This window comes from Salvelinus alpinus, chromosome 4 (assembly GCF_045679555.1).
Source record: "Salvelinus alpinus chromosome 4, SLU_Salpinus.1, whole genome shotgun sequence".
NCBI classification, from domain to species: Eukaryota; Metazoa; Chordata; class Actinopteri; order Salmoniformes; family Salmonidae; genus Salvelinus; species Salvelinus alpinus.
In genome coordinates, this window is record NC_092089.1 from 33,961,022 (window position 1) to 33,987,416 (window position 26,395).

At 44.9% G+C, this 26,395-nt stretch overlaps 1 protein-coding gene and 1 long non-coding RNA gene across 6 annotated transcripts; both read left to right on the forward strand.

Moving 5' to 3' along the window:
• Positions 1-1,089: 1,089 nt before the first annotated feature.
• On the forward strand, positions 1,090-18,026 carry dedd1 (death effector domain-containing 1). Of its 5 annotated transcripts, none has more exons than XM_071396725.1 (8): positions 1,090-1,979; positions 2,181-2,284; positions 2,449-2,566; positions 3,909-4,447; positions 4,609-4,737; positions 4,861-5,007; positions 14,631-15,018; positions 15,230-15,342. In XM_071396725.1, exons 4-8 carry the CDS (start codon positions 3,961-3,963, stop codon positions 15,276-15,278), a joined length of 1,200 nt encoding a protein of 399 aa, XP_071252826.1. In that variant the 5' UTR covers positions 1,090-1,979; positions 2,181-2,284; positions 2,449-2,566; positions 3,909-3,960; the 3' UTR covers positions 15,279-15,342. The 5 variants fall into 5 exon arrangements, with proteins under 5 accessions (XP_071252826.1, XP_071252824.1, XP_071252825.1 ...); XM_071396726.1 differs by lacking the exons at positions 1,090-1,979; positions 2,181-2,284; positions 2,449-2,566 and adding exons at positions 2,635-3,232; positions 3,560-3,621; positions 15,446-18,026 and having other exon boundaries at positions 15,279-15,342; XM_071396723.1 differs by lacking the exons at positions 1,090-1,979; positions 2,181-2,284; positions 2,449-2,566 and adding exons at positions 2,634-3,232; positions 3,560-3,621.
• On the forward strand, positions 5,014-12,160 carry LOC139573369 (uncharacterized). Its single transcript, XR_011674580.1, has 2 exons — positions 5,014-9,515; positions 10,816-12,160. It is a non-coding gene; the product is annotated as an uncharacterized lncRNA (long non-coding RNA).
• Positions 18,027-26,395: the final 8,369 nt, after the last annotated feature.

A 26,395-nucleotide genomic window follows, 5' to 3' on the forward strand; every position in this document is an offset into this window, starting at 1 on the left:
GAGAGGTGCGAGGGGCTGCCTTAATCGACATCTAGTCATCGGCACTTACGAAAAAAGATTGCAGTCAGTGTGCAGTACTGCGTCCAAAATAACAGCTTTTTTTTTTTTTTACAGCAGAAATGTTGCAGTGTAATTGCAGTTAGAATGCTGTATAACTACAGTTCAGTTATTCTGCAACCAAAATACCATAGTGAACTGCAGTTTCTACACTTTCAAAACCGCAATCATTTTTTGTAAGGGGGAGCAGTTGTTGGGGGTTAATTGCCTTGCTCAAGGGCAGAACAGCAGATTTTCCCACCTTGCCGGCTCGAGGATTCAAACCAACAACCTTTTGGGGTACTGGAACAACCCGCTTAACAGCTAGGCTACCTGGATTTTTCAATCAATCACCTGTATAATGATTCTTATTTGAATAGGTCAGTGTTGCCCCTGGATAATGCATTATTCATTTTTGAAAATTTAAATGTACACCCTTTTTCTCCCCAATTTCGTGGTATCCAATTGCGATCCAATTACGATTTTGTCTCATCGCTGTAACTCCCCAACAGGCCCGGGAGAGGCGAAGGTCGAGTCATGCATCCTCCGAAACATGACCTGCCAAACCGCGCTTTATAATACCCGCCTGCTTAACCCGGAAGCCACCCGCACCAATGTGTACTGTTCAACTGACGACCGAAGTCAGCCTATAGGCTCCCGGCCCGCCACAAGGAGTTGCTAGAGTGGGATGAGGCAAGTAAAGCCCCCCCCGGGCCAAACTCTCTCCCGACCCGGACGACACTGGGGCAATTGTGCGCCACCCTATGGGATTCCCGATCGAACCCGGGTCTGTAGTGACGCCTCAAGCCCCTGGATACTGCTTTTATCAATCCTAACCATCTCAGGTCTATGATTACAGGAGTACACAATAGGCATATTCTTCATCACATCCTTATGGGCCTTGGCCACTCCAGAGCCATGTATTTAGAATATCTAAATACATGGCTCTGGGCCACACTATAACCTTAAACGCAGCATATACTAAGACAATATACTATACACTAATTGTTAACACTCACACTTTGTGTCCATCTCACCAGATTACACAGCTTCTCTCAGTTGCACCTGACTGAAGGCATAATTTCAGGTTCTGAGGGACAACTACGACACTGTCCTCACAGCCAAGAACCAGCTCTGGAGACAAAATTATGCTTTGACTTCAACTCAAGCTGAGCTACAGAAAATGAACAGCTATGTGGCTGTGGTTAAGGACCAACTTGAGAGAGACTACATGTAACTTGTCGCAACCAAGGACCAGTCAGAGAGGCAACACAGAGATCATGCTGCTTCTCATAACCAATTAGAAAGAGAGTATGAAGGCCTACTGACATCCAACAACCAATTGCAAAAAAACTACATAGACCTGACGGCATCTAAAAACCAACTACAGAGAGAGATAAAAGATCTCACATGAACCAGGGAACGGTCACAGAGACAACACCTGAACGTCAGTGCAGCTTAACGCCTCGATCACACCGACAGCGTCATTGCATTTTGGTACACCAGAAGTACATTCATTTCCAATGGAATGCTGCGTTTGCCTTCCAGCATTGCAGAGGCAGTTGCAGTGCGTTCTGTGTGGTGCATACGTTTGATTTATCAAACTGTATGCCTAGACTGCTCGACAGAAATGGTAGCAGAAGGTAAATGTTGAACTTTTGTTGCAAACATATCCAGATGATGCTGCGTACCATTTTGCGCAAAGACGCTGTTGGTGTGATCAAGAAGTTATGACCAGTTGAGGTGAGAGCATGTGAGGGTCGCAGAGACTAAAAACCAACTTCAGTTAGATCTCATAAGTCTCTTTGAAACTGAGGCGATTTTGAACAGAGACTTTGTTGTCACGGTGAGGGAAAGAAATTCCCTTCAGAAGATGCCTACAGAGCTGGTCAACTTCCTGCCTGTGAACCGACACTGTCCACTCAGAGACCAGATCACCCAAGGTCAGCAGTGTTTTGATTTATCTGTCCTTCTACATCTATATGCACTATATACTGCGTGTTTGTTTGTGTGTGTATGCGTGTTTCTGTATGTTTGTGCATGTGTGTGTGCAACGTGCATGAATGTGTTCTTATGTGTGTGTGTGTTTGTGTATATTCGCCTCACACACCTTGTCTTAAGAGCTGGAAGATTTTATCCTCCAGGTGTTACTTCTTCTCCACTGAGAGGAGGAGCTGGAGCAGCGGTCGTGGTCGACTGTGTTCAACAGGGCGGAGACCTGGTGGTCATTGACATTCCAGAGGAACAGGTGAGAGACATTGTGTTGGAGATGCGCAGAGGTGGGTTAGATCTATAGTGCAAGGTGGTTGGGCCCCAAGACAATCTTTACTCTGGTATTAATACAGGATATAATACGCATAGATTATGGCTATTGGATGTATAGAAAATCAATGTATCTCTGGACTCCCCCAGGTAGAAAGAGCCCAGTGCTGTGAATGTGAGGGGAGACAGTGTGTGCCTTCACCCTCAGAGAGACCAACCCTTCTCGGAGCTGTAGAAGAGACCTGCAGCATCATGTCCGGATGGATCTGTGAGAGCCCAGCGCTCATATAGTCAGCATTGCCATATAGACACACACATACATAGAGCACATTTATATGTAGCCTTAAAATCCTCCAATAAAATAGCATTAATACACGATAGGGCTGGATTTCTTGTGGCAATAGCATAGCGGTGCTGTTCATAGTACAAGGTGAAAACAACATGTACATGAGAGGATATTTATTAGATATTCTGGGAAAAATGATCTGATAGGTCACTATAATGTTTTGAATCTGCAATACTGCCTCATTCACGTTCTTCATGTATAAAATGACTAGGCCTGACTACAGCATCATCTTAGTCTCCTCGCCAACACGTCCTAAAAAAGTAAGTGCAGTGATTGGTTACTGCTTGTTGTTGTTCTACTGCCAGCTCTGCGTGCGAGACTAGGCGTATTCATTAGTTGATTCAGTTGCAAAACGTTTTGTCTGTTGATGAACGTTTTGCAACGAAAACGAGAGTTTCTATTGGACACATTTAGTCAGGTCCCTCCCCGCTTCGTTCCGTTTCTGTTCCATTTTTTCTGTTTGCTTCCGTTTGGTTCCTAGAGTAAACGGTTTCCGTTTTGCAACAGACAAAACGTTTTAGAACCGAATCTGACTAATGAATACACCCCAGCTGTGTTGACAACACTGACCATCGTCGAACAACGAAGGCGAGTTTCACAAAATAACACATTATTTAGCTTGTTGCAACGATTAACAATATTATATTGATAATGAATTTCCGCCTTTTTAGTCTTTACATGTATTTGAACGTCTTGATTCATCTTCATGGTATAGTCAGCTGTTGTTGTTGCTAGCTAGCGATAATTTCGTAGCTAGCTAGCTAGCTACCCAAATGGTTCCTCCAGCTGCAACTAATTATTTTGATGTTTCCATCTAGCTTTCTATCAAATCGAGACAAATGTAGCAATGTATGAGGGACCGTTTTCAAGGGCTGTCAATCTAAATGTAAAGTGCTTTTTTTTTTTTTTTTCCAGCAGTGGAACGTCTGTTACGTAACGTAATTTGTTGCACTGTCAACACCGTTTGTACTTGCAAGGTATGGTGGCTCGGCGAGATTTCGAGCTCTCCAACGTAGTCACAAGGAAAACGAAGTAGCTTTGTATTTCACATCTCCACATCACTTATTATTAGACAGCTGCTTTCGTTTTAAAGCCTGTAACAGTGCATGCCAATATCTTATGGTCCATTCGCGTTGTGGCTGCTGGCTGGCTTGTTATTTCATAACCTGATAAACCTAGCCAGTCCTGTTGTTTAGTTTGACATTTTGAGTCGTTACTTCATTGCTACCCACATTGTCTAATTCACTTCATTCTTATCACATAGAAACGTCTGGCCAAGGTGCATTGGGAAAGGATAGCCAGATAGCTTGTTAACAATGGCAACCATGCATCGTCCAAGGTACTCTCTCCGAGACTCTCTGTACTGGGATGAGACTGAGTGCCTGACGTACTATGGGATGCTCTCTCTACACGAGATGTTTGAAGTTGTCGGTTCTCAACTGACAGAGACAGACGTTGAGGTGCTGTCATTCCTCTTGGATGAGACCTATCCGGCTGGAGGGCACCCCTTGGACCCAGCTGGCTGGACCAGCGAGCCCGGTGAGGAAGACCCTGAGGCCAGTAAAGGAGTCTCCCCCAGCCCAGTGCTCCTGGAGGCCTGGCGGCGGTTACAGCCCAAGGGTCCTGCCTTGGCCTGCCCTACTGCTGCCCGCCACAAGCCCAAGAGTGGTCTAGAACTGCTGCTGGAGCTGGAGAGACGTGGGTACCTCAGTGAGGGTAACCTGGAGCCCCTGTTGCAGCTGCTGCGAGTCTTGACGCGGCATGACCTCCTGCCTTTGGTGTCCCGCAAGAAAAGGAGGACAGGTAAGGGACTGTAACAGAGTGCTGTTCATAACTGGAAGCACACACGCAGTAATGGAGACAATGTTGTCATAATCACCTGTAGGCCTACTTCTCCCAGTGTGTTATCTGCCTGTCTGACTACACTCTGCTGTGTCAGTGTCTGACCTTAATCTGCCTCTCAGTATCACCAGAACGTTTCAGAGTGGACTACGGGACAGAGGACAGAAGACAGGTTTGCACATCTGGATTGACTGACCCCTGTGCACAGACAGAATCACATGACGAACACGCCACACAGCAATGGAGGGGGGGTAAGCTAGACTCTGGCACAATCTGCATGCCTGAACTTGTCTCTTAGAAATGTCAGTAACTGTTTCTGAAATTGTCTGGATTTGCACCAGTTAAGCATTGCTGGATTTGTGTCTGTTCAATAGGTGTTGACTCTGCCAGGCCAACGCCCGCCCCCCTACGGAAGAAGAGGGGTAAAGGCCGCCGCTGGACCAGCAAGCCCACCGCCCACAGGAGAAGAGCGGGCATCCCCGAAACGCCTCCCCCACCTATACCTGAGAAAGTGACCTGCGGTAAGACCAGCCTCCATGCCTTTCTCTTTCTCTCTAGTTTCCCTTCCATCTCTCTTTCTCTATTTTCTTTCCATCTCTCTCTTTAACCCACTTGCTCATTCACCACACTCTCTCTTGGTTCCTCTCTTGCCATTATACATGTGTCTGAGTCTCTCTCTCTGGCTTACATCCATTTTCTATTTCACTTCTAATGAGAAGCTGTAAGCACCATCACCCCAACAGCCCTTAATAACAGTGATGATACTAAAAATCTCTGCCATATCAGAATGTCCCAGGCACCACCTTGTCTCACCAGTAAGTTTAAACTTAAAATGTCCATATCAAGCAACCTTAAATCCAGCCAGTGCCGTGTTCATGTCCTCACATAAGATAACGACTTCAGTTTGCTCCCTCTGCTCAGCCTATACCCTGACCATAAGCTGACCGTCCCACCCTTGCTGGTTTGAGAATGGTTTGCATGGGCCTCCTGGGAGATCAATACTACCCTGCAGGCATGTTGGACTGAGTGGGCTGTGCTGTAACGATACTGTGAGAGCAGAGCATGTGTGAATGAGTGACCGCTCATCAGTAAATACAACCCATACTGACTGGCTGTGTTTGACCTGACTTAACCCCTCAACCTGGTCATCATATGCTCTCTGTGGTGGTGAAACTGTCTCACACTCAAACATCACCAGGGTTTCAGACAGCATTTTACACACTCCCGGGGTCTTTGATTGTGTGCTCCCTGCCACACTAACATCCTCACAATGGAGGGATTCTGTAGACGTCCACACAAGGATAGTCTGCTTGCACGCCCAAGCAAAAAACAACAACCTGAAACTGAATGAAATGAAATCAATCTGGTCTGTTGTTTTGTGATGACCGTAGCACAGAGTGGAATTGGGTTGGCTCGCCTACAACTCCCATCTATCAAATATACTAGGCCTATGTCAGCCATTGTCTTTACCATTACCCACTAGTGTCTCAAACTAAATAAGCATCCAGCCTTATTACTTGCCTTTTACCTATCCTGGCCATTCAGATAAAGGGGAGGAAACAATAGAAGGAAGCCTCTTTAGGCTATTGAGATGCACCCTGAGAGGAATTCACACACCCAATGCACAGCTGTGTGAGTCAGCGTTTCTGTCTGAGCTCCACACAGCACAGCAGGCTTAGTGTAGTAGTGGGACATGGCATTTCAATGTGGCATTCAACCTTAAACTCACAAGCGTGTTATGTTTCAATGGGACATTTCGGCGTCAACCCACAAGCTCATTAAACAGAGCAATTTAGTCTGTTCTGTGCAGACCAAAATAATGTTAAGCTGCCTTGCTCTTTTGTGACAATACTTGTGGGAAAAATGTATGCTTTAGACCTACATACCATAGCTGCCACACATGGTTGGAATGCTGCCTCGTAATCACTAGCCTGTGGTCCAGACTGAGGCCCAGGGGAAGGACAGTTAGTGTAGAAGACAGTAAACCACCTGTCTTTCACTTTATACGTCTGCTATACGCTTGTCTGCCGAGCTTGTCTTTCTTCTTCATATAGCATAACTACTAGCCTGGTCCCAGATTTGCTTGTGCGATCATGCCACTCCTTGTCACTCATTTTGCATGACAAGGAGTGGAATGATATCTCAAACAGACTGGTATCCAGGCTACATAACTACTGCTGGTGTTCCAAAAAGAGAGATTCCTATCCCTTTCTCCATTTTTCTTTCCCTTCTCTCACTTTTCATCTCCCCCGACATATCTCCCTCTCTCGCACTTACCCAGTTTTTTTCAGCTCCTGTTCTTAAGAACCCTGCCTGGTAGGTCTCCTGTCTCTTATGTTGGTAGTACTGTCTGTCTTCTTCTATCCCTAACACAAAGTTTAGAGAAAGTCCCGCTGAATTTCTGAATGTGTACTGAACATATAAGTTGAATTGATAGCCTCACACTTGCTGACATCTTCCCAGACCAGGGTCCGGTTTCCCAAAAGCATCTTAAAGCTAGGTTTGTTAGAACCTTTGTAGGAGCATTATTAAATCTCAGACCTGTTTCCCAAAAGCATCTTAAAGCTAGGTTTGTTAGAACCTTCGTGGGCATTATTAAATCTCAGACCTGTTTCCCAAAAGCATCTTAAAGCTAGGTTTGTTAGAACCTTCGTGGGCATTATTAAATCTCAGAGCTGTTTCCCAAAAGCATCTTAAAGCTAGGTTTGTTAGAACCTTTGTGGGAGCATTATTAAATCTCAGACCTGTTTCCCAAAAGCATCTTAAAGCTAGGTTTGTTAGAACCTTCGTGGGCATTATTAAATCTCAGAGCTGTTTCCCAAAAGCATCTTAAAGCTAGGTTTGTTAGAACCTTTGTGGGCATTATTAAATCTCAGACCTGTTTCCCAAAAGCATCTTAAAGCTAGGTTTGTTAGAACCTTCGTGGGCATTATTAAATCTCAGACCTGTTTCCCAAAAGCATCTTAAAGCTAGGTTTGTTAGAACCTTCGTGGGCATTATTAAATCTCAGACCTGTTTCCCAAAAGCATCTTAAAGCTAGGTTTGTTAGAACCTTCGTGGGCATTATTAAATCTCAGACCTGTTTCCCAAAAGCATCTTAAAGCTAGGTTTGTTAGAACCTTCGTGGGCATTATTAAATCTCAGACCTGTTTCCCAAAAGCATCTTAAAGCTAGGTTTGTTAGAACCTTCGTGGGCATTATTAAATCTCAGACCTGTTTCCCAAAAGCATCTTAAAGCTAGGTTTGTTAGAACCTTCGTGGGCATTATTAAATCTCAGACCTGTTTCCCAAAAGCATCTTAAAGCTAGGTTTGTTAGAACCTTCGTGGGCATTATTAAATCTCAGACCTGTTTCCCAAAAGCATCTTAAAGCTAGGTTTGTTAGAACCTTCGTGGGCATTATTAAATCTCAGACCTGTTTCCCAAAAGCATCTTAAAGCTAGGTTTGTTAGAACCTTCGTGGGCATTATTAAATCTCAGACCTGTTTCCCAAAAGCATCTTAAAGCTAGGTTTGTTAGAACCTTCGTGGGCATTATTAAATCTCAGACCTGTTTCCCAAAAGCATCTTAAAGCTAGGTTTGTTAGAACCTTCGTGGGCATTATTAAATCTCAGACCTGTTTCCCAAAACCATCGTTATTAACGTTACACTTGTAATCTAACGCCTGTCTCAGACCACTCATAGAACAGCTAAGTGGTTCGTTAGATGCTTTTCTTTTGCCCTCCCGCGTCACTTTATACACAGAAGAGCTCCGCTAAACAGAATCGCATGGCTCTGTGACCACTGATAACTTCAGAAAAAAGTTGACAACAAATACAAGTTGGCAATGTCTTCGCAATTGATACAAACAAGCAGCGTATAAAAAATGCTTGAAATTTAAACAGATGTGTACATTACAATATAAAAACAGTAGGCTAAATGGCTATTTGAATCATTTATTGAGTTCTATTTTGCTACTGTACTTGTAGGCTACAGTCTGTAATTTGTCTGTATTTATTTCATGCTGTGCAGCCTAATGTGTGCAATAATGTGCCATATCTTGATTTAGTGCATTATTACAGGGTAAGGATTAGAATCAGCCTCCTAAATATTGGAAGCCATAGGTGATAAGCTTCTAGGAGCTGATCCGTCTTCAGTATTGTGGAATAATTTGGATGTTAAGGTAAGATTTGAATGGAGAAAGCTGATCCGAGAGCAGTGTTGCCTGTCTTTCGATCCTATCAGTATCGACACAAGCCTCAACGACGCGCTTAGCGACCATTCTCTCTGCATGGTGTTTTGGGAAACACATGTTACATCTTTGGCCGTTATAGGAAAGATGCATCGTTAAAACACTAGTAAGCCTAAGTTCAATCGCTATCATGAAACCGGGCCCAGATCAATAGGCCCTTGGCCCTTCCAGTTCTGTTGCTGTACCTACCCTACCTGACAGCCAACTAACCCCTCGTACTGTGGCTATCCCAGACACAGCCACTCCCACAGCCTGACACGTACTGATGAATGATACTGCTTATTTATCAACATGATTTGATTTGAACAACTTTTCGCAATCCATGAAGTCTCTTCTTCAGGGAGACAAAGATGTTTATGATTTTACACTGGCTTCGTAGTGCTCAAACATAACACTGCAACCCTTTCAAATGTGCCATTTTGTCCCCGTCGATCAGAACAGCCTTCTCTAAATCAACTGCACTAAGTGCCCTGTGATCAAACCCAAAACAATCTACCGAGGGATATCTGCCCCTTGCCCTCTGCAGTAGCCTTGCCCTCACAGTCCCAGCCATGTACCATACACAGTGTTGTTGCTTTGCCTCTGAACATGTTGCTGTCTTGACTCCGCATTTGATCCCCACCAGGTTGACTCAGGATTGTGACTCAGATCGAGTAACCTAGAGAGCGGACCTAGAGAGCGGAGAGAAAGGCTGGACAAAAATAAAAGTCTGGTCTGGCCTTTCACTCTGTCCGTACGATCTGCAGTGTGTGCTCACCTCAGTCGCTCGCTCTCTCGTCAGTCTGGCCCGATGCCCAAGGTAAAGAGGCCCTCCCCCTCAGAACGAGGGGGGGCTGCCACTATGCTCTGTGTTCAATGCCTGTGTATTATTCTAGCTATCCTGTTCCTCCTTACCCCATTCAGAAAAAAACAGTATGCTCTCCACAAAGTGTTCTGGAATGTTCCATGATATTTTTTTTTTGTGTCTATTACTCTAAAGAGGGGTGTTGGCCTCAGTGTTTCACAGAACTGACCAAAGTGTCCTCGGAAATATGCGTAGAATATTCCAGAAGTTTCTTAATCACCGTAATGCAACCTTGAACCTGACCCCTCTTCTGAATACCATGCTCTGACTCTCCAAATGACTCAAAGCTCAAACTGACCTGAACATTTTTTCTTAAAGGGGTAGTTCACTTCAAAGCCAAAGTTTGACAGATGTTTTCCTCAAAAGTGATAACTGAGTGCATATTCCACACTGTCTAGTCTGGTGTATATCCCACTACATGCATAACGAAAACATCTGATTAACTTTAGTTTTGGGTAAACTACTCTTCTAAAGCAGCTATCAAAATGGAGCCTTTTAACTGAGTCCCAATGGTTCTTGTGGCATCAACTTCAGTAGATACCTCTGGTCAGTGATCACAAATACGTTTCTCAGAATTCAAACAACAATTGATTTCTGGTTTACTAAAACAAAAAGAGACCAAACCCATTGTGGAATCTCAATTAAAAAATGTCAAACTGGTCTCAGAGATCCATTGATCTCAGTCCTCTTGTCAGTCTGAACTCGAATTCTATCCTTTTATATGAACATAAAATGGCCGCCGACAGCTTCTCTGGAACCTTTGCTCGAGCAGTTCTGAGGAAAATGACCCAACAGTGTTGTGTTAAGGGCTGTGTAACCGCATGCTGTATCTCATCTCTGACCCCTGAATGAGCTCCCAGTGTGGGGATGGGGCAGTCCAGTCCAATGCTGCCTCACAGCATTCAGACCAAACCCATTACTACCTCTACTTTCTTACCAGTCAGTTTGTTTTCACATAATCAGTTCCTTTTCTCAGTTGAAGCGTTTCAGTTACAGTATTTCAGTTATTTGTGGTTACAATTTCTTATGCCAAACTGTAACCTACGATTAGAAGCGACGTAAAACTGTCCACGTAAGCCGTAATGTTAAACAGTGGACTTGGAGGCATCAAAAACAATTCAAACTCCAAGTGATTGCCTTTGAACCAGTGTTAAGCTTGCCTGCTTGATCTTGAGAAACAACCAAATTGACAGATATCCAATCCAACTGTGCTTGTCTCTTTCTCTCTCTTTCTCTCCTTTCTCTATGTTCGCAGTTCAAAACAGACCGACTCGTGTGTCAGGAAAAAACATCCTCTCACACACACTGAGAGGGAGAGAACGAACACTAAACGCTCAAACCACACAAACCAAAAAAAGAAAGAGAGCTTTGGTCAAAGGGGAATAGAGAGAGGTCTATCTACCTGTCTCTCTCTATCCCAACCTCTCTCCCTCCCTCCCTCTCTTGGTCTGTCGTTCAGCAGAAAAACGGATCGATAGAGTTGAAGCTCTTCGCACCAAGTGACTCCTCGTAAATGGGTACTTTTCTGTGGGGTGAATGGAGAATCTAACCAACTCCTTGTTTTAAAGGGAGAAAATGAAAGTTGTCCCTCCTAATGTTCTGTCTAAATGGATCTATCTGTCTCTGATGAAGCGTAAAGTATTCTGTAACCTTAACAAAATCATTATGTTCCCATTGTTTTTAAGGGCCTTCCTTTCCTGGTGCTCTCAGCAAGTCCATTTTTCACAAGTAGGTAGGAAGGAGCAGTCATTTAGAAGTATGGGGACATTGTGTAGTAGGTGTTGATGTCACAGTTCCCACACAGTATGTGACCCATGTCGCTAGACTTGTACATTGCAAAAGTGCACAATTGTTACAGTTTTACTCAGTTTATTATTTATCTGACATGTTTTACCATATCGACAATTGACAGGGGTATTATGCAGTCCTGGTAACTTTCAGATGTTATTAGTTTGAAGCTGACTTTCAGTTTCCTCTCAGAGCAGTACTGTTCCTTGTCAGCTGCACATCCTGTTTTAGCTGATTTGACACCCTGCTGGCAGGGAGAGATAAATGTATCCCCTAAAGCAGGGCTTCCCAAACTGGGTCCTGGGGCCCCCCCTGGGTGCACATTTAGGTATCTGCCCTAGCACTACACAGCTGATTCAAATAATCAACTAATCAAGTTTTGATTATTTGTATCAGCTGTATAGTGCTTGGTCAAAAAACAAAACCAGGGTCCCCTGGATCGAGTTTGGAAACACTGCCTTAGGAACAAACCATGTATTTTCTGATACGAAATGCCGCCAAATTGACAATTTAGACGAGAGGTGTATTTCCTGAAATGGTCCATGATTTTACATGCAGAAACATCTCCCCAGAGTAACAATGTGGAGATGTTGGAGTAGTGATGAGGGAAGGCAAACCTTCAACTATTTTTCACAACATGTCAGATTATGGGGCTGTGTGCATTTAGTCTTATTTTCGGACTGTATGCGTCTTATTGTTCTCTATCAACCTCATTGACAAATGTCCTAAGAGCTGCTGTATCAATAGAGACAGAAATGTTCCTTGTACCATAACTTTGCCTCCTGGAAGAAAAAGAAAAAAATTCCAAACACCTTCTGTATCCGATTTCTTTGTGTGCAAACTAACAGTTGAACTTCATGAAATATGATCATGATTATCATATTTGGCCTAATGTGATATAAGACATATTTTAGCTATCTACAAATCTACTTGCAGTTCAGATACATTTTTGTTACACTGTGTTGTACATCAGAGCATGCTTTCAATGTTGGCAGTAAATGTAGGAGATCTGTCTAACCTGAGGATGTCTTTTTAATTTTAGGCAAGTCAGTTAAGAACAAATTCTTATTTTCAATGACGGCCTAGGAACAGTGGGTTAACTGCCTTGTTCAGGGGCAGAACAACAGATTTTTACCTTGTCAGCTCGGAGATTTAATCTTGCAACCTTACAGTTAACTAGTCCAACGCTCTAACCACTAGGCTACCTGCCGTCTAACCTCCCCGATGGTCCAAGTATGTGTTTGTATAGCCTCCTCATTACAACCTTATAAAGCAAAGAAAGAAGGATCCAGTGTTTGGTTTTCTCTCTTACAAATGTTAAGAAATTCATAATCAATTCAACATTTGCATTTCTAATGTTGGCATTTTCCAAAGCTGCCCCCTCCAGAGGCTGTCCCCCATGGCCCTGAACAATAATGTGGATGGAGACAAAGAACTCAAATGAATCACATATTCTAAGGCACAGTCATGTCCCTGGTTCATTTGGTACAACATTCCAGTTGAAATTGTCTGGTTCTATTCCTTGTGTCCTCGTTAGAGGAAGCAACTATTTGTCAGTTTCTCCTTTACCCAAACCTGGCTCAGTGTCTTCAGAGACCAAGGTATGTTTAGGTACCCAGTTCCTGGTGTATGGTACTACTACTACTACCCCCCCCCATCCTTTCCTTTCTTCCCTTTCCGTTCCATATTCCTTCTCTCTTTTTAAATCCAGTTCTACTCTTTATCGTTCCTCCATTTTTTGTTACATGAAGTTGGGGAGGGCAAGGTGGGTGGGGTAAATCCAGATACACAGTTTGACAAACTATCCTCCATGTTGGCGACAAACATTCTTTGACAAGAATATTCTAATTTGAATATTTTTTCTTGTAAAGCTTGGTGCTAACATGTTGCTGTGAAACTAATGTATCTCAAACAAAGTTTGCCAATCTATGCACATCTCTGGTGGGGTGGGGTAGTGTGGGACTGGAAAGGTTTGGATTTTTTGTTGCAGCAAAGTCGGAAGGCCGCTGGTTCTGCTGGGCGCTTGGTGAATAATGGCAGTAGAGGAGGATGAGACAGAGGTCTGCTTGCCTTTGCTCAGTACAGTATGTATCTCCTGACCCTTCTTACTGTGCTGTTGCTGCATGACCGCTAATTCTCCTGTTTCTGAAACAGAACAAAAACATGTCACTGAAAGGTTGCTATCCATCCCAAGGGCTGTTTACAGTGTTAGAGTGACCTAACAAAATCCTACAACCCTCACAACAAGTAGCATTTTATTTATGCCTGTTTTGTGCCACCTATAACTCATTATTACTGTAAGTACAGTGTAACGAGCTTTGTAATTACTCAGAGAAATGGATTACATAGTTATAGCTCTAGCTTTCAGTGCGTAGAGGTTTTGTGTAGATTACAGTGCCTGGCTGAAATCTCCTGGGCGAATAATGATGGGGGGTGGACTATTAGAACTGCACAGAGTGGTGTGGTGGTGTTTTTCCCTGATGAATATGCTTGTTATCCATACTCTGATTTCACTATACTACTACAACAACAGCTCTTGGTAGTGGGTGTTGTGAAAAATAGATCTGGTTAGTCATACAGTAAATCCTCAGTGATGCTCTTCTTGACCGGACCAGGTCATATTTGTTCCCACTGTCAGGTTAGTGATGGTAGACGGCCTGGTTGCTATTACATTCACCTCTGTGCTCCACAGCTGTCTTCAGTTCTGCCTCACCTGTATCACTCTTAAAGACAGACTTTTGTTATCAACTGTAGTTAATGATACAGCAGTGTCCTACACCAGTAAGTATTTCTATGTGGTGTCCTACACTAATTACTAGTTTAATGTCAGATACAGTCCTGTTGAAAGTAGTATGCTCCCCTTAAATATTCTTTACTTTGGCACTTGTCTATCAACCCTCCCATAGCCTGTTCGGATAATATTCTGTGATTACGGCTTTATTTCAAAAGTTTTCTTATCATTTTCTTTTGTGTTTTTGTCCCTCCATCTCTCTCTTCCCTTTGTTCTGACTAAATGATCCCACCCTCCTCCTCTTTGATTTTCACTCTCATGTGTACATGATATATCTCACCCCACTCAATCTCCTGCTTCCACCATTTCCCTCTGTCTCTTTTTGATTATTTCACCTCTTTGCACCCTAAAACCACCTCTCCGTTTCCTACTCTACATCTACCCCTCCTCTTCTCTCCTCCCCTCCACCACTCCCTCTTCTCTCTCTCTGTCCCCTTTCCTCCCCTCACTCTTCCCCTACCTCCATCTCCTCACCCTCCCCCTCCCTGCAGACATTCGTCTGCGTGTGCGAGCAGAATACTGGGAGCATGAGTCGGCTCTGCGCGGCGGCGTCTCCTCGGACAAGCAGCAGCCCCTGGAGCGGCAGTTTGAGCTGTTCAGTCGTGCCACCTCCGTGCTGCGCGCCCGCGACCTGGGCTCCATCATCTGCGACATCAAGTTCTCAGAGCTGGACAACCTGGAGGCCTTCTGGGGGGACTATCTGAGTGGAGCGCTGCTAGAGGCCCTGAAGGGGGTGTTCATCACAGACTCTCTGCGGAGGGCGGCGGGGAGAGAGGGGGTCCGGCTGCTGATCAGTGTGGACCAGGATGACTACGAGGAGGGTCGCAGACTGCTGCTGGATGCACAGGAACAACAGGCCGGCTGCTGGGGACGAGACAGGTGAGCCTCACTGCTCTCTCCATTCTGGTTCTGTTATACTGTGTTAGTAAGCTGGTTGATTAAAGTACTTATCTACTCTGTGGTATGTACTGGGGCCATGCTGACCGCTACAGGGGTGGGGGGTCATAGATGTGGACTTGACTGGTGGTCATGAATTGGAATGGCTATGTAATGCCACCAATAACCACTAGATGGCAAACCTTGCCCACAGGCATCAGAGCCATATACACTACCTGGTCTCACGTTGTCATACTTCCTAGACCCAACCTGAGAAAGCTGGTTATGGACGTTCGGCTCTGACAGACAGACAGACAGCTGTGCGAGGTTGTGTTAATAATTAATAACACACAACAGTTCTAGAATCCTCAGAGACAATGAATAATAGTTGTAATTCTAACCACCGTCCTCCACTATGTTCCCTCTGCAGGTCATGAGCCCAAGGATAGAGGAATGAAAAGGAGAATAAAATATGAAAAGGAACATTTTTATTTTTTTTCTCCTTTTTAAGTCTCTCATGCTGAGAACAGAGAATACAGCCACTCCTAGGTCAGGGGAATAGTCCCCAGGGAAAACAGCCAAACTTGAAGTGAAGGCAAACTGGACTAAAAGACTTGACACGCTGTTCTGTTTGGAATTGATAACTCAAGTTGCGCTGAGCCTAGATGCCCTCGGGGCACTGAGGAAGAGACTGCCTTTGTTACACACACACACACATACATACATACATACACAGAGACAAACTAAACTTCCACTGTAACACACACACAAACTACCACTGTATCAAACATACACGCTCTGTAAAATCATCCACATGATGAACCATCAGCGCTGCCTATAAGACTCATTGAAGCCTAGAGACATTTCTTGCTAACAGTGACAGCCCAGATACCAACTAGACTGTGCGCTAATGCTGAGAATTTCTGGTTATGTTTGAGGAGCGTGTGAGATGCCCTGCAAGGCGAAATTCACCCATCTAAATATTAGTTTGCGTTTCCATTGAAATGTATGATTTTGAAAAGATGAGCGAGACTGCAGCTCTCAGACACTGAGGGAGAGATGATGGGGAAATTAGATTATGTTTTGACCTTTTGGGAGAGAATTAGAAATAGATGGCGAAGGGAAGACTACCTGAGGACAGTTTAGTGGACAAATTGCTGGTCCTTCGAGAACTCCAGTCCCCCCCCCCCCACACACACACACACACACACACACACACACACACCATGATCACAAGCCACTGGTAGTCCCATCACTGTGCCATGCTAACCCAGGGCCTGATAGCTGTGGTCAGTGGCCATCTCATCTCAGATGCCAGGAGATGATGGGAGTGATTACCTCTCAACCTCAGCCAACCATGGAGAACTCATCACATCACCACAAGTTGTTGAACAGCAGCTGGGATAACACACACTAGGCTGTGCTCACCCCGGCTTCCAGCAAGGCCACTGCCTTTCCCATTGGAACTGGAGCACAGGACAGTGCTTCAGTCAATAAAACTGATGTGGAGGAGATCAAAATCAGAAGGATACATCCTAGTTCCAATCAGCCCTGCCTTGTAGGCCCCACTAGTGGCTCACAGAGCGCTGTCTGTCTCTAGTCTAGTCACCCTGGTGGAACTAATGCCTGAACTCCTCTGAGTGGGATCAATAACCCCCTCTGTCTCTCCACCACCACCATGGGAGGAGAAAGAGTAAGGGGGAGAGGAGAGGAAGGGGAAAGAGGAGAGGTAGGAGAATGGGAAAGAGAGGAGAGGTAGGAGAAGAGGAGAGGGAGGAGAAGGGGAAAGAGAGGAGAGGGAGGAGAAGGGGAAAGAGAGGAGAGGGAGGAGAAGGGGAAAGAGAGGAGAGGGAGGAGAAGGGGAAAGAGAGGAGAGGGAGGAGAAGGGGAAAGAGAGGAGAGGAAGGGGAAAGAGAGGAGAGGAAGGGGAAAGAGAGGAGAGGAAGGGGAAAGAGAGGAGAGGAAGGGGAAAGAGAGGAGAGGTAGGAGAAGGGGAAAGAGAGGAGAGGTAGGAGAAGGGGAAAGAGAGGAGAGGTAGGAGAAGGGGAAAGAGAGGAGAGGTAGGAGAAGGGGAAAGAGAGGAGAGGTAGGAGAAGGGGAAAGAGAGGAGAGGGAGGAGAACGGGAAAGAGAGGAGAGGTAGGAGAAGGGGAAAGAGAAAGAGAGGAGGGAGGAGAAGGGGAAAGAGAGGAGGTAGGAGAAGGGGAAAGAGAGGAGAGGTCGGAGAAGGGGTAAAGAGAGGAGAGGTAGGAGAAGGGGAAAGAGGGGACATGTAGGAGAAGGGAAAAGAGAGGACCGGTAGGAGAAGGGGAAAGAGAGGACTGGTAGGAGAAGGGGAAAGAGGGAGAAGGATCCCCCCTCCATCCTGCCTTTCAGCCTCATCCTCTGGAGGATAAGTCTCCTGGTGCAACCAGGCTGCCTGGTCTGCTACAGCACTGTGTCTGGTTCACACAGCCCTATAGGACCAGGGATGGAGGACTAAGGAGGCACTCAGGAAAACCTTAGTAGTGTTTGCTTTTTCCGTGTTTTGGTATATGGATTCGTTAGTGTAGCTTTGTATTGTCCATAAGAGAAAATAACAAAAATACTGTGTGTTCTAGTTCATTAACTTAGGGTGAACTTTTGTTTAAGTAGCTGGATATTTTTATTTAGGCACTGCAAAAGTGCTGTATATTAGTTTAATATATTAGTGGAAAGTTGGAATTATTTCAAATAAAAATAAATGATTTATGAAAGGTTTATTGCGTCTGATGTAACCGTGTCTTCAGAACATATTCACACCCCTTGACCTTTTCCGTATTTTGTTGTTACAGCCTGAATTTTAAATGTATTAAATTGAGATGTGTCACTGGCCTACACACAATACCCCATAATGTCCAAGTGGGATAATGTTTTTACAAATGTATTAAAAATGAAAAGCTGAAATGTCTTGTCCATAACTATTCAAACCCTTTATTATGGCAGACCTAAATAAGTTAAGGAGTAAAACAATAAAAAAGGATAATTCAATAATAGTGTTTAACATGACTTTTGAATGACTACCTCATCTCTGCATCACACACACATTTATCTGTAAGGTCCCTCAGTCGAGCAGAGATTCAACCACAAAGACCAGGGAGGTTTTCCAATTGGTAGATGGGTATAAAAATAAAAGCAGACATTGAATATCCCTTTGAGCATGATTATTAATTACACTTTGGACGGTGTATCAATACACCCAGTCACTACAAATATGCTTCCTAACTCAGGTGCCAGAGAGGAAGGAAGCTACTCAGGGATTTTACCATGAGGCCAATGGTGACTTTAAAACAGTTACTGAGTTTAATGGCTGGGATAGGAGAACTGAGTATGGACATTGTAGTTACTCCACAATACTAACATTAATTACAGAGTGCAAAGAAGGAAGCATGTACAGAATACAAATATTCCAAAACATGCATCCTGTTTGCAATAAGGCACTAAAGTAAAAGTGGCAACGAAATTAACTTTGTCATGAATACAAAGTGTTATGTTTGGGGAAAATCCAACCCATCACAGAGTACCACTTATCATATTTTCAAGCATGGTGGTGGCTGCATCATGTTATGGGCATGCTTGTCATTAGGAAGGACTAGCAAGTTTTTTGTTATAAAAATAAACTGAATAGAGCGAAGCACATGCAAAATGATAGAGGAAAATCTGGTTCAGTCTGCTTTCCAACAGACACTGGGCGACAAATTCACCTTTCAGCAGGACAATAAGTTTAAACACAAGGCCAAATATACACTGGAGTTGCTTACCAAGACGATATTGAATGGTCCTGAGTGGCCTAGTTAGTTAACTTAAATCAGCTTAAAAATGTATGGCAAGACTTAAATGGTTGTCTAGCAATGATCAACAATCAACCTGACAGAGCTTGAATAATTTTTTAAAGAATAATGTGCAAACAATGTACAATCCACATGTGCAAAGTTGAACCAGGGTCTGTAGTGATGCCTCTAGCACTGAGATGCAGTGCCTTAGACCACTGAACCAGGGTCTGTAGTGATGCCTCTAACACTGAGATGCAGTGCCTTAGACCACTGAACCAGGGTCTGTAGTGACGCCTCTAACACTGAGATGCAATGCCTTAGACCACTGAACCAGGGTCTGTAGTGACGCCTCTAACACTGAGATGCAGTTCCTCAGACCACTGAACCAGGGTCTGTAGTGACGCCTCTAACACTGAGATGCAGTGCCTTAGACCACTGAACCAGGGTCTGTAGTGATGCCTCTAACACTGAGATGCAATGCCTCAGACCACTGAACCAGGGTCTGTAGTGACGCCTCTAACACTGAGATGCAGTGCCTCAGACCACTGAACCAGGGTCTGTAGTGACGCCTCTAACACTGAGATGCAGTGCCTTAGACCACTGAACCAGGGTCTGTAGTGACGCCTCTAACACTGAGATGCAGTGCCTCAGACCACTGAACCAGGGTCTGTAGTGACGCCTCTAACACTGAGATGCAGTGCCTCAGACCACTGAACCAGGGTCTGTAGTGACGCCTCTAACACTGAGATGCAGTGCCTCAGACCACTGAACCAGGGTCTGTAGTGATGCCTCTAACACTGAGATGCAATGCCTCAGACCACTGAACCAGGGTCTGTAGTGACGCCTCTAACACTGAGATGCAGTGCCTTAGACCACTGAACCAGGGTCTGTAGTGACGCCTCTAACACTGAGATGCAGTGCCTTAGACAACTGCGCCACTCGGGAGCCCATGAGATATGTTTTTAATTTCCAATAAATTCACTAAAATGTCTTAACATTTTCCCTTCGTCTTTATGTGGTATTGTGTGTAGATGGGTGAGAAGAATCGATGTAATCCATTTAGAATTCAGGCTGTAACAACAACATGTGGAATAAGTCTTAGTCTTAAGAGAGAGTGACTGGATCTGGCTCAGAGAGAGGGACTGGATCTGGCTCAGAGAGAGGGACTGGGTCTGACTCAGAGAGAGGGACTGGGTCTGACTCAGAGAGAGGGACTGGGTCTGACTCAGAGAGGGACTGGGTCTGGCTCAGAGAGGGACTGGGTCTGGCTCAGAGAGAGGGACTGGATCTGGCTCAGAGAGAGGGACTGGATCTGGCTCAGAGAGAGGGACTGGGTCTGACTCAGAGAGGGACTGGGTCTGGCTCAGAGAGGGACTGGGTCTGGCTCAGAGAGAGGGACTGGATCTGGCTCAGAGAGAGGGACTGGATCTGGCTCAGAGAGAGGGACTGGGTCTGACTCAGAGAGGGACTGGGTCTGGCTCAGAGAGGGACTGGGTCTGGCTCAGAGAGAGGGACTGGATCTGGCTCAGAGAGAGGGACCGGGTCTGACTCAGAGAGAGGGACTGGGTATGGCTCAGAGAGGAACTGGGTCTGGCTCAGAGAGGGACTGGGTCTGGCTCAGAGAGAGGGACTGGGTCTGACTCAGAGAGAGGGACTGGGTCTGACTCAGAGAGAGGGACTGGGTCTGGCTCAGAGAGGGACTGGGTCTGGCTCAGAGAGAGGGACTGGGTCTGACTCAGAGAGAGGGACTGGGTCTGGCTCAGAGAGGGACTGGGGTTTACATACACCTTAGCCAAATACATTTAAACTCGGTTTTTCACAATTCCTGACATTTAATCCTAGTAAAAATTCCCTGTCTTAGGTCAGATAGGATCACCACTTTATTTTAAGAATGTGAAATGTCAGAATGATAGTAGAGAGAAAGATTTATTTCAGCATTTGTTTCTTTCATCACATTCCCAGTGGGTCAGAAGTTTACATACACTCAATTAGTATTTGGTAGCATTGCCTTTAAATTGTTTAACTTAGGTCAAACGTTTCGGGTAGCATTCCACAAGCTTCCCACAATATGTTGGGTGAATTTTGGCCCATTCCTCCTGACAGAGCTGGTGTAACTGAGTCAAGTTTGTAGGCCTCCTTGCTCGCACACGCTTTTTCAGTTCTGCCCACAAATTTCCTATAGGGTTGAGGTCAGGGCCTTGTGATGGCCATTCTAAAACCTTTGTTGTCCTTAAGCCATTTTGCCTCAACTTTGGAAGTATGCTTGGGGTCATTGTCCATTTGGAAGACACATTTGCGACCATGCTTTATCTTCCTGACTGATGTCTTGAGATGTTGCTTCAATATATCCACATAATTTTCCTTCCTTGTGTTGCCATCTATTTTGTGAAGTGCACCAGTCCCTCCTGCAGCAAAGCACCCCCACAACATGATGCTGTCACCCCCGTGCTTCACGGTTGGGATGATGTTCTTCGGGTTGCAAGCCTCCCCATTTATCCTCCAAACTTAACGATGGTCATTACGGCCAAACAGTTCTATTTTTGCTTCATCAGACCAGAGCACATTTTTCCAAAAAGTACGATCTTTGTCCCCATGTGAAGTTGCAAACCATTGTCTGGCTTCTTTGTGGCGGTTTTGGAGCAGTGGCTTCTTCCTTGCTAAGCGGCCTTTCAGGTTATGTCGATATAGGACTCGTTTTACTGTGGATATAGATACTTTTGTACCTGTTTCCTCCAGCATCTTCACAAGGTCCTTTGCTGTTGTTCTCGGATTGATTTGCACTTTTCGCACCAAAGTACGTACATCTCTAGGAGACAGAACGTGTCTCCTTCCTGAGCGGTATGACGGCTGCATGGTCCCATGGTGTTTATACTTGTGTACTATTGTTTGTACAGATGAATGTGGTACCTTCAGGCATTTGGAAATTGCTCCCAAGGATGAACCAGACTTGTGGAGGTCTACAATTTTTTTTATGAGGTCTTGACTGATTTCTTTTGATTTTCCCATGATGTCAAGCAAAGAGGCACTGAGTTTGAAGGTAGGCCTTGAAATACATCCACAGGTACACCTCCAATTGACTCAAATTATGTCAATTAGCCTATCAGAAGCTTCTAAAGCCATAACATTATTTTCTGGAATTTTCCAAGCTGTTTAAAGGCACAGTCAATTTAGTGTTTGTAAACTGCTGACCCACTGGAATTGAGATACAGTGAATTATAAGTGAAATAATCTGTCCGTAAACAATTGTTGGAAAAATGACTTGTGTCATGCACAAAGTAGATGTCCTAACCGACTTGTCAAAACTATAGTTTGTTAACAAGAAATTTGTGAAACGAGTTTTAATGACTCCAACCTAAGTGTATGAAAACTTCCGACTTCAACTGTACCTAAAGGTAAAGGTCTTTAATCGTAACTCATTTAGTTAAAACAGAAACTCTTTAGTGCCAAGGCATCCACTGTTTGATGAGATATCGTCAGAGGATCCAGAGCGCCTGTGTCCAAACGTCTTCTTAAAAAGCAGATGTGCTTAAAACATGAATGTTGGCTGCAATTTCCTACAAACTTGCCATTTTATAAATTCTAATTTCATACCCAACCTTTAACTGAAACGGAGGCGTTGCTCTTTTGTTTAATCAGTTCTAGGCATGTTTGGTCCGAGCCGAGACGCATGCAAATTGGAGCTAACAGGTTTTCAATGTATAAAAAAGGATAAGCTAAACATACATGTATATGTATATTTCATAACTCACCTCTTGGTCTTATTCTGGACATTAAGCATGGTCTGTCCACTCTGGTCCTCGCTTTTCATCTCCGGAAAGGACAGGTGGGCTTTTTCAGCCCGCGCTCACAATTGTAGGGGTCTAGGTTTTCGACTGGTGCCAGCAGGAATAATATCCGATGTCCAACAACCATACAATTAATCCGCGCGCTGACTCATTGATATTGGTCAATTAGTTCCACGGCGTTTCTAATGTTCAACATAGGCTACTATCTAAAGTTAGAAAGACTCAAATAATATTGCAGCATTCTTAACTCAAGGTACTGAAATCTATATTATGCACAGTTCAAATATTAACAACCTAGGTTCAAATATAAACTACCCATCATTCCAGGTGGGCCTGTGGTCATTGTGCGAGCGACTAGTGAATTTGAAAAGGTAGGAAGATCCATCCATTTTGTGTGTAAACTTACTGTACAAAAAATATGTGGTGTAAATTTGGTTACATATAAATAGAGACCCAAAGCTCCGCATTTTGCCTAAAACCACCTTTCTATGGGCCTGTTCCAAAGTAGCATTTAGTTGTGCGCTATTATAATGTGAAGCTACGAAAATAGCCTAGACTACCATATTAACATATATTCTGGCAATTTGGGTAACAGGTAGGCTATGTTGTGTGTGTTCTGCAGCGGTGAAAACATAATTCATTATTTTCCTGTTCTCCATTCCCGCCATGACGGTAAAAGTCTTAGAACCGTGAAACACATTATTACGTGTTTCGCGGTTCACAGTTATGATGACTACCTTGTTTTAGTGTGGATCACAACGTTGATGTAACAATGTTATGGGTAATAATGTTGCGTTCTGACCACGCCCACCCTTAATAAAGCCTAGGAATTTTCAAATGTCTCCATAGTTTGATCAGCAGACATGGAGAACAGCAAGGGGGACCAACCCCCAGAGAAAAATCTGATTGGGCCTTCATTGCCTTTCTCAGAGGAGGTATTATTTGATGGCCAGCCAGACTGCCAGAGGAATCCCTTGATGAACAGAGAGATGTTTGGAGGCCTGTCCTTCTCAACACAAAGCCAGGAACCAGGGACACCCAGGCTCATGCGCACCAACTCTGACTTCTGCAGAGAACTGGACGGTCAACTGAAAGGCTGCTTCGATGGTCCAGCTCTGAACAGTGAAGATGACCCTGTCTCTCTAAAAAATGATTTTTTCAAAGAGTTAGGGGATCTAGTCCTGGAGAACTCTGGGGCAACATGTTCAACCATGGAGGAACCTCAGCCTGCTGTGACCAACACCATGCTCCTGGAGACCAACACCCCTGAGCCTGGCTCTCCAAGCCAACTGCCAACTGTCTTCCCTGTGGACCTGGCCGCTGAGACTGCCCCTTCCCTTCAGGAGCTCTTCCAGCCACAGATGTTCCCTGAAGTGTTCGGACCAGGCTGTGGTATAAGTAGCACTGACCTGCTGCTGCCTACCAGCACACCCCCTCCTGGTTACTCACCAGCCTGTGGATCCACCCAGGGCGATGATGGACCCAACAGGGGCTCTATGAACAACCTCAGTCTGGACCCGAACTCAGCCCTGACAACACCGCTACTATCCCAGCATGCCCTGCCACAGGTGGAACAGGCTCAGTGCTCTCAGCTCTGCCGTGACTCCATCTTTGAGCCAGGGTTTAGCCCATCCCACCTCTGGCCCCAGATGGTGAAGTTTGATGCTACCCCCCAGGCTCCCACCACCGTGCATCTCTCCGACTCCATGGAACCCACTGACACCACCACTCTGCTCTCCCAGCCCAGCAGCCCTCTGTCAATGAGCACCAGGGACGCCGGCCAGATCCACATCCATGTCACCGGGGTCAATGAGGTGGTTGTCATGGTGACCGAGGTGGAAGGAGAGGAGGCGGAGGAGCTTCAGAGCCTGATGACCATGGCGCCCCAGTCGTCGTGCTGCCAGCTGGTGATGGAACAGCCAGAGAATGCAGTGAGAGAGGAAGAGGGGGATGAGAAGAAGAAGGAGAAGCCCGGACGCTACTGGAGTGGAGGGTGCTGTTTCTTCTCTTGCATGTCGAGCAAAACAGAGCAATGAATAAAAAGCAGTATTTGTTTTCATTATTACATTCCTATCTGTTGTGTGTTTTTATACTGTATGATTTACACTGAGTGTACAAAACATTAGGAACACCTTCCTAATATTGAGTTGCACCCCCTTTTGCCCTCATAACAGCCTCAATTTTCCAGGGCATGGACTCTACAAGGTGTCTAAAGCATTCTACAGAGATGCTGGACCATGTTGACTCAAATGCTTGCCAAACTTGTGTCAAGTTGGCTGGATGTCCTTTGGGTGGTGGACCGTTCTTGATACGGGAAACTGTTGAGCGGGAAAAACTCAGCGGCGTTGCAGTTCTTGACACAAACCGGTGCGCCTGGCACCTACTACCATACCCCGTTCAATGACACTTAAATCTTTTGTCTTGCCCATTCACCCTCTGAATGGCACACATACACAATCCATGTCTCAATTGTCTCAAAGCTTAAAAATCCTTCTGGATTTAACAGGTGACATCAGTAAAGGATCACAGCTTTCACCTGGATTCACTTGGTCTGTAATGTCATGGAAACAGCAGGTGTTCCTAATGTGCTTTTTCACACCGCGCTCACAATTGTTGGGGGCTAGGGCTTCAACGGTCTAAAGATAATAGAGCAGGAAGCTCTCGCGGGAAGGGATTACTGTATGTCCACCTGAAGCAGGCTAGGCTGTCTCCCATCCAGTTGGGCGGTAAATTCTGCTGTGTCTATGTTCGTGCACACAGATGTCTACCATTATTATCAAGGAATTTGTTGCACAAAAATAAGTAAATCCACCGAAAACAAGGTGCTCATTCATTATTTTTCTGTTCTGTTAAATAATGTTGTTGCTGGCCTGCAGATGGCAGCATGAGGTGAATAGTTCATTTGAAGAGAGCTGCATATAGAAAAAGCCTCACTGAATATCGAGAGTTAGGCCTATATGTCCGGTATAGGAACTGTGGATCTAACTTCTGTTCCAGGTCATTGCGTTTTAGGAATTGATGGACCATGAATATTGACAATTTAATATTAATTGATTGATATGCTATTAATAGGTTATTGTCTATTAATTAACCAGCTTTTAAGCGCCACTGGCCCTTCAAAATGATCTGTGACAACAAATGTGTCACCTCTCATAAGCATGTCAGGAAACCTTTTTCGTATACCTGTTATTCTATATGCCGTCTTTATACTGTATGAAATCATACTATTCCGCAGAATACAGAATACAGCCAACACTGATGATTTTACTGTGTGTTATTACAATATTATGAAATGTTCATTTTGAATTAGATTTCTTAGAAATTTGGAAATCTGTCATCACACTCTCTTAAACGACAATCTCTGCATCTCTCTCTCTCACACACACACACTATCCCTCTTGCTCTCCAGGTCTCACATGCACGCGCCTCTTTCTCCTCAGCAGCAGCACCACAAACACCACGTCGCCATGGAAACCGCTGAGAGACGTCGAGAGTGAGAGATGGGAAGGGGAACGCGAGTTGTGGGGATAGATGGAGAAAGAGCGAGAGAGGAGAGCAGAGGAGAGAGAGGGGGACACAATGAGGACAGCAAGGGAGACATGGAAGGTTAGGGTGTTACCTACCACACGGGGCGGGCGCGCGTGCTCCCAACCCCCGCACCCCAAAACACTGCTAAACCCCCTTCACCTCTAACCTTCACCCAATTTCTAATTCACAGCCCCCACCCCAGATTATGTTCCCCTTATGCCCTTCCTTCCTCCCTTTTTCCCTGGCCCCCCATACACACACCTCTCCCCATCTTTGC